Raw genomic sequence first — 12,431 nt, 5'->3', positions numbered from 1 at the left:
AGGCCGTGACCTCTCTATCGCTTTGATTCACTGTCTGAGACTCAGAGAGCATACCGCCGGTTCCACCATGAAAAGCCATTTGTGGATACCCCCTCTCTACGTTAAAATACAGTTTGGCTCTTGTTACCAGGCAGCTTCAAATATAAGAGTCGGGAACAGCCAACGGGCTTATGGGATTTGAGTTTCCTTCTGCTCTAGGATTCAGCCGCTCAGCCTCTTGAAGTTGGTGCCTGTCACTTCCTCCTCCTTCCCACTTCTTTATTTCCCGCTTCACTTTGCAAAAAAGTACAGTCTGATGTGCCTTTGTTTAGCACACTTTCTTCCGGAAAACGAGGCCATAACTACAAGTGGGCGGCAGTTTCCGGACTTTGGCCACAGAGAAGGAAGACAATTTGCAGGTTACAAGCAACAAGATCATGTTCGTATGGGTGAAAACCCCAGACTTGGGTCCTTGCAGGATTCTACTGGACTTTGCATTCTTACTGGACTTTATAGAAAGATCTAAAATCCAGTACTAGGCAGTGGTGGGATCCAAAATTTTTAGTAACGCTGGTGCACCTCCTGCTAGACTACTTCAAGTTCTGCGCACTGCTGCTGAGAGGAGGGGCGTAACAAAGGCAAAAATCATGTGGCAAAATCACCCATTAGTAACCCCCTCTCAGCACACACCAATAATTAGTAACCTACTCTCGGGAACCTGTGAGAACCTGTTGGATCCCACCTGTGGTACTAGGACTGATGAACTGGATATAGGGGGCACTTTTAAGGTGTTCTTGTCACCTGGGTTATCTGTGCAGGAAAATTACTTGGTAGAATGGACCCCAGTCAATTGGAGATTCTGGCTCTTAATGCCCCTGGAGTTGGCATCTGTCTTGCTTGCATACGAACTGGCCAACCCCCCATGACCTAAATCTGGAATTGCCAGCTTGCACCCTGGAGGATTTTCCTGGCATGGTAGTTGGAGAAACAGATAGTCAGTTTGCTGAGTCAAGTTACATCAAATGTGACAACCAGGAGTCTTGTTGGGCATTTAAGTGTGTTTGGGTATTACCCTGTTTCCCCGAATATAAGACATCCCCGGAAAATAAGACGTAGTGGAGGTTTTGCTGAAGTGAGAAATATAAGGCATCCCCCAAAAGTAAGACGTAGCAAAGTTTTGGTTTGGAAGCATGCCCAACGAACAGAACACAGAAAAATAAGACTTCCCCTGAAAATAAGACATAGCGCATCTTTGGGAGCAAAAATTAATATAAGACACTGTCTTATTTTCGGGGAAACACGGTAGCAGAGTAGAACAGAAGAGACAGATTGCTTTTTATATAAATGAGTTTACTAACTATGAAGGGAGGGTTACATGGAGATAAAATAAGATATCCTTTCTTTCCTGTTGCCTATCTACATTACTATGGTTACATCTTGCTACCTATCTGGTATCTCCTCGGGTCTCATCCTGTGTGCCTTCTGCTCAAACAAAGAAAGAGAGTTAACTCAGTGATCCCAGCAACTGGTTTACATACAGACAGTTAACCCTTTTATAACTGAGTTGTGACAGACACTTACAAAATGCCAACAAAGTGTGGGGTTCAAGTCCAGTCACTTCCTACGTAGGGATCCCAACCTGGATCCTAGAGATCTGCCAGAATTACCAAGGATCTCCAGACTACAAGAGATCAGTTCTCCTGGAGAAAATGGCTGCACTGGAGGATGGACTCAATGGCATTATACAGACTCCGTGGTGTTATACGCTGCTGAGATCCCTCTCTGCCCCAAACTTTGCCCTCCCTAGACTCTACCCCACAAACCTCCAGGAATCTCCCAACCCAGAACTGCCTGTGACCAGAAAAATTCCAACTCCCAGGTTAGATTGGCAAACCCAACTGTGACTCTGCTGGCACTTTTTAAGACTGTTTCCCCTTCAACTTCAGACATTATCATCCATCCATCCATCCATCCATCCATTCCTCCATCCATCCATCCATCCATCCATCCATCCATCCATCCATCCATCCATCCATCCATCCATCCATCCATCCATCCATCCATCCATCCATCCATCCATCCATCCATCCATCCATCCATCCATCCATCCATCCATCCATCCATCCATCCATCCATCCATCCATCCATCCATCCATCCATCCATCCATCCATCCATCCATCCATCCATCCATCCATCCATCCATCCATCCATCCATCCATCCATCCATCCATGTATGTATCTATCTTCTATCTTCTATAATCTAATCTATCTATCATTTGACTTGCTATGTCACCCACCCCTGAAGGGCTCTGGGCAGTACACAGAAGATAAAAACAATTAAAAAGTCATAATCTAACTATTAAAATGAAATTAATTCAAATACAACAACATTGAAACAGATTAAAAAACCCTAACATTGGATGGCAACCCAAAGAAACCTCTTAACCCCCTGAGAGGGGAGCAGGCACAGCACATGGCGGCCAGTTAAGATGGCATATAGGGGGGTGGCATGGGAAAGAATCAGCGACCGGCCCTCCAAAAGCCCGGTGGAACAACGCCATTTTACAGGCCCTGTGGAACTGTCCAAGGTCCTGCAGGGTCTGATGGCTGGAGAGAGAGTGCTCCACCAGGTAGGGGCCAAGGCAGTGAAGGCCCTGGCCCCGTTAGAGGCCAGTCGCATCATTGAGGGGCTGGGGACCACCCGCAGATTTGCCTCCACAGATCGCAGAGGCCAAGTAGGGACGTACGGGGAAAGACGGTCCCTGAGGTACGAGGGCCCCAGACCATGAAAGGCCTTAAAGGTCATTGAGAGAAGGAACTTCTCAATTAAGGAAAGAGATTTGGAGAAAGAGTTGCAATTTTCATTACTTAGTGGAAGTGTCTGAGTGTTGAGATACTACTGAAAGAGATCTTCGTGTGGCTCAGCAGCGCTGTGCAAAGCCACAACCACACCGCCGTGTAAACTGTTGAGGAAATCAAAATTTTAAAAGTGCTTGTCTATTTCTGGGTATCTGCGTACATGATGGATCTTAGAGGAAGTAGTTTTGAAAGTCATGCCATTGCAGCTGGTAAATGTATTAGCTTTGATATACCCCTTGACTCCCTTCTACCTTTAACTTGTTCAGAATCGTATACATTATTAAAACAAAAATTGTTGGTGAGAGAATGGAACTATTTAACTCTGGCAGCGAGGAAAACTTGTTCACCTTTACACCTATCAATCCCCTTACAACATAACAGAATGGCCTCCTATCTGTATCATCTGACCAATCCAGACCAGAGAAGAGTTTTTTCACTCGCTCGCTTCAATGTTTTCCCTTCTGCCATTCTACGAGGTAGATATAACAATCTAGAAATGTGCAAAAGGGTGTGTTCATGGGATGCAAATCAATTAGAAACATTAACTCACCAATTATTCCATTGTCCTAAATCGGCAAGTATTAGAGTCAAATACTCTAGGCTGCTTTCTATGATACCTAGCGAGCTGGATGAACTAAGCAGACTATTGTTCTTATTAAACAATTCTGATGCGACATTCTGTAAAATGGCTGTGGACTTTCTGCTGGAAATATCCCTTAAGCAACAGTATGTATGAATCAACTTCATTTGTTATATGTTGCAAGCTTGTATTTTGATGCGATTTAGATGTGATTTTATACTGTTTATGCCAAATAAAGGCTAAATGGGAAAAAAAGTATTAGCTTTGAAGGTATCACAGGATTCTTTTTGGATGGTATGTGTGCCACCGTGGGATGACCAGAGCTCTGATTCCCTACCTACGTTCCCAGCCACAAGCTCACAGTAGTGACTTTACGGTCGCCAGCTCCAGGTTGAGAAATTCCAGGAGACTTTGGGGCAAATCCAGAGGAGGGTGGGGTTTGGGGACGGGAGAAACTTCAAGGGGGTAGAGCAGGGGTAGGGAACCTGCGGCTCTCCAGATGTTCAGGAACTACAATTCCCATCAGCCTCTGTCAGCATGGCCAATTGGCCATGCTGGTAGGGGCTGATGGGAATTGTAGTTCCTGAACATCTGGAGAGCCGCAGGTTCCCTACCCCTGGGGTAGAGAGTCCAGCCATTTTCTTCAGGTGAACTGATCTCTGTTGCCGGGAGATCAGCTGTAATACCAGGAGATCTCCAACGACCACCTGGAGGGTAGGCATTTTTCTTGAGGGGAGCTGATCTCTGGAGATCAGAAGATCCAGGAGATCTAGGCTTCACCTAGGATGTTGCAACTCTGCCCGTCCTTGTCTCAGATGCATTTCCCAAACAGAAGACAATTTAAGAAGAAGAAGAAGAGTTTGGATTTATATCCCTCCTTTCTCTCCTGCAGGAGACTCAAAGGGGCTGACAATCTCCTTGCCCTTCCCCCCCACAACAAACACCCTGTGAGGTAGGTGGGGCTGAGAGAGCTCCGAGAAGCTGTGACTAGCCCAAGGTCACCCAGCTGGCGTGTGTGGGAGTTGCAAGACTAATCTGAATTGCCCAGATAAGCCTCCACAGCTCAGGCGGCAGAGCTGGGAATCAAACCCGGTTCCTCCAGATTAGATACATGAGCTCTTAACCTCCTACGCCAAGGCAAACTCTTAGAGGAGGGGTTGTCAGAACATGTGTGAATGTTTAGATGAGCAAAATCTGAATGACAGCTGGACCCTCCTTCTAACAGGTGCCGTGTGCAGATTAGTACCGAGTGCACAGCTTGTACGGTGTGCAAAACCTATTAAGGTGAGGGCACCTGATTGGTACCCCTTTTGTATATAGTTAGCACAGACAGCAGTGTGAGGTGTGCCTAAAAACACCTGTGGTCTGGCGAAGCACTTTGTTAGTAGATAGCAATAAATAGAACTGCACTGGTGACTGTGTGTCTATCAGTTCTTGTCTACATTGCGTCCTACAAAATGGTCAACTCCGAGTAAATCCGCTGCTTCAACAGGGGTTCCTATCCATTTTAAGCCTGCGGGCACCTTTGGGATTCTGATGGTGAACCACACGTGTTTCCGCACTCCTACATCCCTGCTGGGTGACCTTGGGCCAGTCACGGTTCTCTCAGAACTCTCTCAGCCCCACCTGCCTCAGAAGGTGTCTGTTGTGGGGAGAGGAAGGGAAAGGAGCTTGTAAGCCTTACAAGAACAGTCTCCTTGCAGGAGAGAAAGGTGGGGTATAAATCCAAACTCCTCCTCCTCTTCTTCATACGGCATGGTGGGTGTACCTACACAATGGCTGCCACAAAATGGTTCCTGCAGGAAGCGGAGCCTGCCCCCAAATGGTGGTTGCAGATTAACTTCAGCTGCACAGTGCAGATCCTTGTGCTGTGGTGGGCAGCTGCCGCCAAAGAAACATTAAAAAATATTGCACAGCCAATCAACAGCCTTGCGGGGCAAAAGCTCTACCTGGCCCCACCAACTTCTTAAAACCAGAAAAGGTGTTAATGAGAGCCATAGTCCCAGTGGTGGGATCCAAAAATTTTAGTAACAGGTTCCCATGGTGGTGGGATTCAAATTGTGGCGTAGCGCCAATGGGGCTGGGCGTGGCATTCCGGGGGCGGGGCATTCCTGGGCGGGGCTGTGGCAAGGACACAGCCGCTGCGCCGGTTTTTGGGCGGGAAACAAATGCACGCAGGCGCAGGCTGCCACGCACGCCGGTGCACCTCCTGCTAGACTGCTTCAAGTTCTGCACGCTACTGCTGAGAGGAGGGGCCTAACTAAGGCAAAAGTCACGTGGCAAAATCACCAATTAGTAACCCCCTCTCGGCACACACAAATAATGAGTAACCTACTCTCGGGGACCTGTGAGAACCTGCTGCATCCCACCTCTGCATAGTTCTTGTGGGCACCTTTGGGGACGCCAGTCTTAGAGGATGGGCTACAAACTGTCATTTCTCTGCAGCCATTTTCGAGCTTGTGGTTTGTTCTTCCGGTTTCCCTCCTTTCAGATTCTCAACATATTTTGCCCTTTTTGTCTGGTCAGCCTCACTTCAGCAGAGGTTTGAGAAATCAAGACTGTGCCCATTTCACAGAAGGGAGGCTAAAGTTGCGAGTCTTGTCGCCTGCGGGAGTGATGAGAAGAGTTGCTCCTTTGGCTTCAAGGCAGGACGTAGAACATGCTTGCCGGGTGTGGGGAGCAATCCCTTGTTTCAAAATAAAGACTTTTAAAACATTGCGTTCCAGAACACGGACTTGATCAGCACTTCCGGCTATGACTGCATCGTGCAGCGCACGAACGAAGGCAGGAAGAGCTGCAAGGAATTTGAAGACTTCTTGAAGGACAGGTACATTTCTCGTCTCCTGGGATTGTCAAAGACTTTAGGGGAGCCACTTAGGATGTCTGCTCCGGGTTGGGAAACTCATTGAGATTTGGGGTTAGATTCTGAGGAAGGCAGAGTTTGGAGGGATATAATACCACAATACCCTTATAGCCTTTTTGATCGGGCGCCTGTCTTTAATTTTGCTTGCTCTTAACTTTGCTATTTAAATTTTAAGAAATTGCTGCTATGGAAATTTGTTTTAATGTGGTTAGTTTTAGTTATGTATTTTATGTGCTGTTATTGGAACAGCTGTATTGTGAGCTGCCTCGAGCCCTTCGGGGGTGAGGCGGCCTATAAATCTAAGAAATAATAATAATAATAATAATAATAATAATAATAATAATAATAATAATAATAATAATAATTAATAGTGCCTCATCGGAATGTAATAGCTTCACACCCTTAGAAGCAGCCGTTTATTTCCAGGACTGGCGATTCTGGGACATCTCCAGACCAAACCTGGAAGTTGGGAACTCTAGAGCTGGTGTGGTGTTGTGGTGGGAGCATAAGACCATGCTCTGGGAGACCTGGGTTCAAATTCCCCCGTTGTGAAGCCCACAGGGTAACTCCGAGCCTGCCAATTCCTCTCAGCCCGACCGTCCTCTCAGGCTGCTTAAAAGTGGGCAAAAATGTACTAGGTAGGACCTCTTCGGTCCTCTCTAAGTTTCAGACTGGCTTAAATGTAAACCATGTTGCTAGCTTTGTGTCACAGACCATGAGCTGTGATCCTCTCCTCCTTCCACCGGCTTGGTCTTCTTGGTGGTTCTCTCTACCCCCTCAAAATAGCTCCTACTGACTTTAGGCCAATCGTTGTTGCCGTTTCAATGGACTCCTGGGCTCCTGTTGCCCTGGAACATTCAAATGATGTTTGGGTGCTGTGTGGTTTCCGGGCTGTATGGCCGTGTTCTAGCAGCATTCTCTCCTGACGTTTCGCCTGCATCTGTGGCTGGCATCTTCAGATCCTCTGAAGATGCCAGCCACAGATGCAGGCGAAACGTCAGGAGAGAATGCTGCTAGAACACGGCCATACAGCCTGGAAACCACACAGCACCCAAGTGATTCCGGCCGTGAAAGCCTTCGACAATACATTCAAATGATGGTGTCAGGGTGACCTAGAGGACACCGAGGTTGATTCCGCACTTGCGTTATCGACCTAAGTTCGAGCTGCATTCAACCTAAGTGCTCCGCACAACCACTGGGATCGACGTGGTTTTCTACCAGCTTTGCTCCGTGTAATGGTCAAATTTCCAACTCCAGTTGGGAACTACTGCTTTTCCAGGGAACTATGCTTGAACTCAGCTTGATTCCAGTAAGGTGCGGAATCTCTGGTGCTAGGAGTCCCCCATTCAGCCAAACACAGCTGAGTGTTTTGGGCATGCGTACAGCTGGCCAATCAAAAAACGCCACCTTCGTCCCTCCATTCCTGTGGCAGTTTTTTTTAATAACGTGTGTGGGGATAGACGGAACATGGCCGTAGAACAGTAGCCCATCGGAACGGAGCGGCGAAGAAGCACAGGATGATTCCACCCTCCGAGCTGGGATCAAGCTGGTTGCAGTGGGGAACAACAATGGCTTCGACCTAGGTTAGTACCCTTCTCAGGGAACTGGGTCGAACCTATTTTACTCGTGTGCGGAATCGCCCCAATTGTCTTCTCCTGCCAAGAATGCAAACATCTTCACAGTCCCAGCACCAGCCATATCGTTGTTCATCTGCAATGCCCTTTTTTCTCTGCATGAGTGGTAGGCAAATTATGGTCTGGGAGTCTCGTCTTGCCTGAGGGAGCTTTCTCCTGGCCTTCAGGTTGTTCGACACTTGGGAGCATTGTCCCGGCAGAGTTCTGCACTGGATAGTAGACAGTTTCTCTTGAAAAAACAAAACAAAAACCTGTCGAACAGCCTATCAAACATGGGGAGAACCTCTCCTATGATGAAAAGCTGACGAGTCTGGGACTTTTCAGTTGAGAAAAGATCCAGCTAAGAGGGAACGTGATAGAGCCGCGGTGGCGAACCTTTGGCCCTCCAGATGTTATGGACTACAATTCCCATCAGCCCCTGCCATTATGACCAATTGGCCATGCTGGCAGGGGCTGATGGGAATTGTAGTCCATAACATCTGGAGTGCCAAAGGTTCGCCATCACTGTAGAGGTTTAAAAAAGAGAACGTTTTCTTCCTCCCCCCAAATACTAGAATTTGAGGGAATCCAATGAAGCTGATGGGCACTAAATTCAGAACAGACAAAAGGAAATACTTCTGTACGCAGCAAGTGATTAAAATGGGGAATTTGCTGCCAGAGGAAGTAGAGGTGGCCACAGGCATAGACAGCTTTTAAAGGGCTTTAGATAGATTCATGGAGGTTTGGTCTTTCAGTGGCTAGCTGCTATGGCAGTGGTGGTGAAGCTATGGCACAGGTGCCAGAGGTGGCACTCAGAGCCCTTTCTGTGGGCATGCGTGCACACAGTTCGTCATGTGGAGGGGGGGATGGAAAATCACACACACACCCAGGCTGACCTGAGCAGCAGTGGCGTAGGAGGTTAAGAGCTCGTGTATCTAATCTGGAGGAACCGGGTTTGATTCCCAGCTCTGCCGTCTGAGCTGTGGAGGCTTATCTGGGGAATTCAGATTAGCCTGTACACTCCCACACATGCCAGCTGGGTGACCTTGGGCTAGTCACAGCTTCTCGGAGCTCTCTCAGCCCCACCTACCTCACAGGGTGTTTGTTGTGAGGGGGGAAGGGCAAGGAGATTGTAAGCCCCTTTGAGTCTTCTGCAGGAGAGAAAGGGGGGATATAAATCCAAACTCTTCTTCTTCTACCTGGGAGTAAGCTCTGTTGCTGGCAATGGGGCTTGCTTCTGAGTAAACCTTCCTGGGGTTGTGATCCACCCATTTGAAGCATTGCATGGTTGTTTCACCAAGCTTACTCCTGAGTAACGTGTGCCTCTGAGCCAACCGTTTTTTCTAAACTAAAACCTCAGTTTTCAGGTTAAATTGCTGTGTTGGCACTTTGTGATAAATAAGTGGGTTTTGAGTTGCAATTTGGACACCCGGTTTTGAAAAGGTTCGCCATCACTGCGCTATGGTGACTGAAGAGAGCCTCCACTTAAAGAGGCAATCAACCTCTGAATCTCAGAACCAAGAAGCAACATGAGGGAAGGCCTCGGTCTCTATGCCCAGTTTTTAGTCTTCTGGAGAAACTAGTTGGCTGCTGCATGAGGCAGGATGCTGGACTAAATGGACCATTTATCTGATCCATCAGTGCTGTTCCTACGTTCTTAGATGCAGAGCAATGGGGAGAGAATCCTCCTTTGGAGTTCTCCAAGTTTCTTGCCAGCTTCAGCTACATATAACCTTTATGCCTCCTTTCTCGCAAACAGAGCTGCCATAGAAGAAAGATATGGAAAAGACCTTGTCAGTTTGTCAAAGAAGAAACCCTGTGGCCAGACAGAGCTGAAGTGAGTTGTCACTTTTCTAAAATATATATTTTAGAAACACTTATCTGGGGAATTCAGATTAGCCTGTATACTCCCACACATGCCAGCTGGGTGACCTTGGGCTAGTCACAGCTCTTCTGAGCTCTCTCAGCCCCACCTACCTCACAGGGTGTTTGTTGTGAGTGGGGGAGGGAAAGGAGTTTGTAAGCCCCTTTGAGTCTCCTGCAGGAGAGAAAGGGGGGATATAAATCCAAACTCCTCCTCCTCCTCTTCTCCTTCTCCTTCTCCTTCTCCTTCTCCTTCTCCTTCTCCTTCTCCTTCTCCTTCTCCTCCTCCTCCTCCTCCTCCTCCTCCTCCTCCTCCTCCTCCTCCTCCTCCTCCTCCTCCTCCTCCTCCTCCTCCTTCTTCTTCTTCTTCTTCTTCTTCTTCTTCTTCTTCTTCTTCTTCTTCTTCTTCTTCTTCTTCTTCTTCTTCTTCTTCTTCTTCTTCTTCTTCTTCTTCTTCTTCTTCTTCTATGTCTAACAGAAGTTCTGATTTTGGTGTTGAATGCACGGTGCTTTCCCACGATTGAGGATCCTATCTGATACCGCATACTTATTTTTTGTGATGTGCTGTGCGTGGAAAATGAATGGGCTGTTCTGGGTTTTCTGGGCTTCGTGGCCGTGGCCTGGTAGTTTTTGCTCCTATGGCTGGTGGCATCTCCAGAGGTGTGCCACGGAGGGAAACAAGTCTCACCATGATGTGCCTCTGAAGATGTCTGCCATAGATGCAGGGGAAACATTCGTAGCAAAAACTACCAGACCACGGCCACACAACAACCAGTTGATTCCAGCCATGAAAGCCGTTGGCAATACACACACAAAAAATGAATTATTTGGAACCATTGCATGACTCTTGCAGATGGAGATGTGAAACTTCAGTTTCCTGCGAAGTTAGTCAAGTTGGCCTGCCAGTAATCAAATGCCCACAAGACCAGAAATTAGTTCCTGGTTTAGTGGAAAAATAAGTAAATATTGCTATTGAAGGAGAAGGAGAAAAGTTTGGATTCATGCCCCCCTCCTTCCTCTTAATCTTAATCTTAGCTCTCCAGTCATCACCTGGAAGTTGGCATCTTTAGACATAGGAGGTCTCTGACCATATGACTGTTTGCCTTTGTTTCTATCAGCAGAATTTACTCCAGTTTGACTCCATTCATTTCAATTGGCTTAGACTGGAGTATATCTGCATTGGATTGCATTGTTAGACACCCTGATAGAAGAGTTTGGATTTATACCTTGTTTTTCTCAACTTTAAGGGGTCTCAACACGACTTACAAACTCCTTCCCTTCCTCTCCTCACAACAAATTCCTTGCGAGGTAGGTGGGGCTGAGAGAGTTTGGAGACAACTGTGACTATCCCAAGGTCACCCAGCTGTCTTCATGTGTAAAAATGGGGGAACACACATCCGGTTCACCAGATTGGAGTCTGCCAGTCACATGGAGGAGTGGGGAATCAAACCCGGTTCTCCAGATTGGATTCCACCAACTCTTAACCTCCACACCACGCAGGTTCTTAGAGCCATCTGCTGATTGGATATTTATTAAGTTTCATTAAGGAAAATAATAAAAATACAAGCACACGATAGCCAAAACAGCAGAACACATATGCACAGTCCTAGGATATATAGAGAATTGAGTGGATAGGTTTGGAAAAGTGAAGGAATTTGGGGATGATAATGAAGAAGAAGAAGAAGGAGAAGAAGAGAAGAAGAAGAGGAGGAGGAGGTTGGATTTATATCCCCCCTTTCTCTCCTGCAGGAGACTCAAAGGGACTTACAATCTCCTTGCCCTTCCCCCCTCACAACAAACACTCTGTGAGGTAGGTGGGGCTGAGAGAGCTCCAAGAAGCTGTGACTAGCCCAAGGTCACCCAGCTGGCGTGTGTGGGAGTGTACAGGCTAATCTGAATTCCCCAGATAAGCCTCCACAGCTCAGGCGGCAGAGCTGGGAATCAAATCGGGTTCCTCCAGATTAGATACACGAGCTCTTAACCTCCTACGCCACTGGGTAATATTACCTGATCAAGAAGAAGAAACCTGGAAGTCCTGTTGCCCTCACTGAGCTTCAAGAAGATTTGGGGGGGGGGGGGAACAGATGGCACGCAGCGCAACTGAATCGAAGGCCATCTCAGAAGTAGTGGGTGCTGAGTGCTGGGTGAGGGGCTAATTTATAGGGAAGATCAGGTCCTCTAACCATGCTGGAAGAGCTTGATCTTCCTTGACAAAGGAGGTCCATGTCTTCCTGAGAAGACAAAGAGGAACATTACACTTTATTTATTTATTTATTTATTTATTTATTTATTTATTTATTTATTTATTTATTTATTTATTTATTTATTTATTTATTTATTTATTTATTTATTTATTTATTTATGTATGTATGAGATTTCTATACCGCCCAATCCCCAAAGGGCTCTGGGTAAGTGGAGTGCTGTGCGGTTTCCGGGCTGTATGGCCGTGTTCTAGCAGCATTCTCTCCTGACGTTTCGCCTGCATCTGTGGCTGGCATCTTCAGAGGATCTGATGTAGGAAAGGAAAGCCCTTAACTTTTGGGTGGTTAATCTAATGTGTTGAGCCCTTGCCATTAATGGGCTAAGCCGCAGAGTGCCCAAAGGTGGCAGGTGACTCAGTCACAGCTGCAGAACAGTGGCGATGCAAAGAAAGTCGTCATTAGAGAGAAATTA

The 12,431-nt window shown here is 47.0% G+C and overlaps 1 protein-coding gene across 3 annotated transcripts in view; it reads left to right on the top strand.

The window, feature by feature from the left end:
• Positions 1 to 12,431, top strand: part of PSTPIP2 (proline-serine-threonine phosphatase interacting protein 2) — a 62,907-nt gene that overhangs the window by 20,776 nt on the left and 29,700 nt on the right. For 2 of the 3 annotated variants that reach the window (XM_048503920.1, XM_048503921.1), the window contains exons 2-3: positions 6,146 to 6,246; positions 9,655 to 9,732. In XM_048503920.1, coding sequence (XP_048359877.1) covers positions 6,146 to 6,246; positions 9,655 to 9,732 — 179 coding nt within the window. The remainder of the gene's footprint in view (positions 1 to 6,145; positions 6,247 to 9,654; positions 9,733 to 12,431) is intronic. The other variant, XM_048503922.1, reaches the window with a different exon arrangement.

The sequence above is a fragment of the Sphaerodactylus townsendi genome, linkage group LG07 (assembly GCF_021028975.2).
Source record: "Sphaerodactylus townsendi isolate TG3544 linkage group LG07, MPM_Stown_v2.3, whole genome shotgun sequence".
NCBI classification, from domain to species: domain Eukaryota; kingdom Metazoa; phylum Chordata; class Lepidosauria; order Squamata; family Sphaerodactylidae; genus Sphaerodactylus; species Sphaerodactylus townsendi.
Note: the sequence above shows the minus strand (reverse complement) of the source record. Positions and strands in the feature narration are given on the sequence as shown.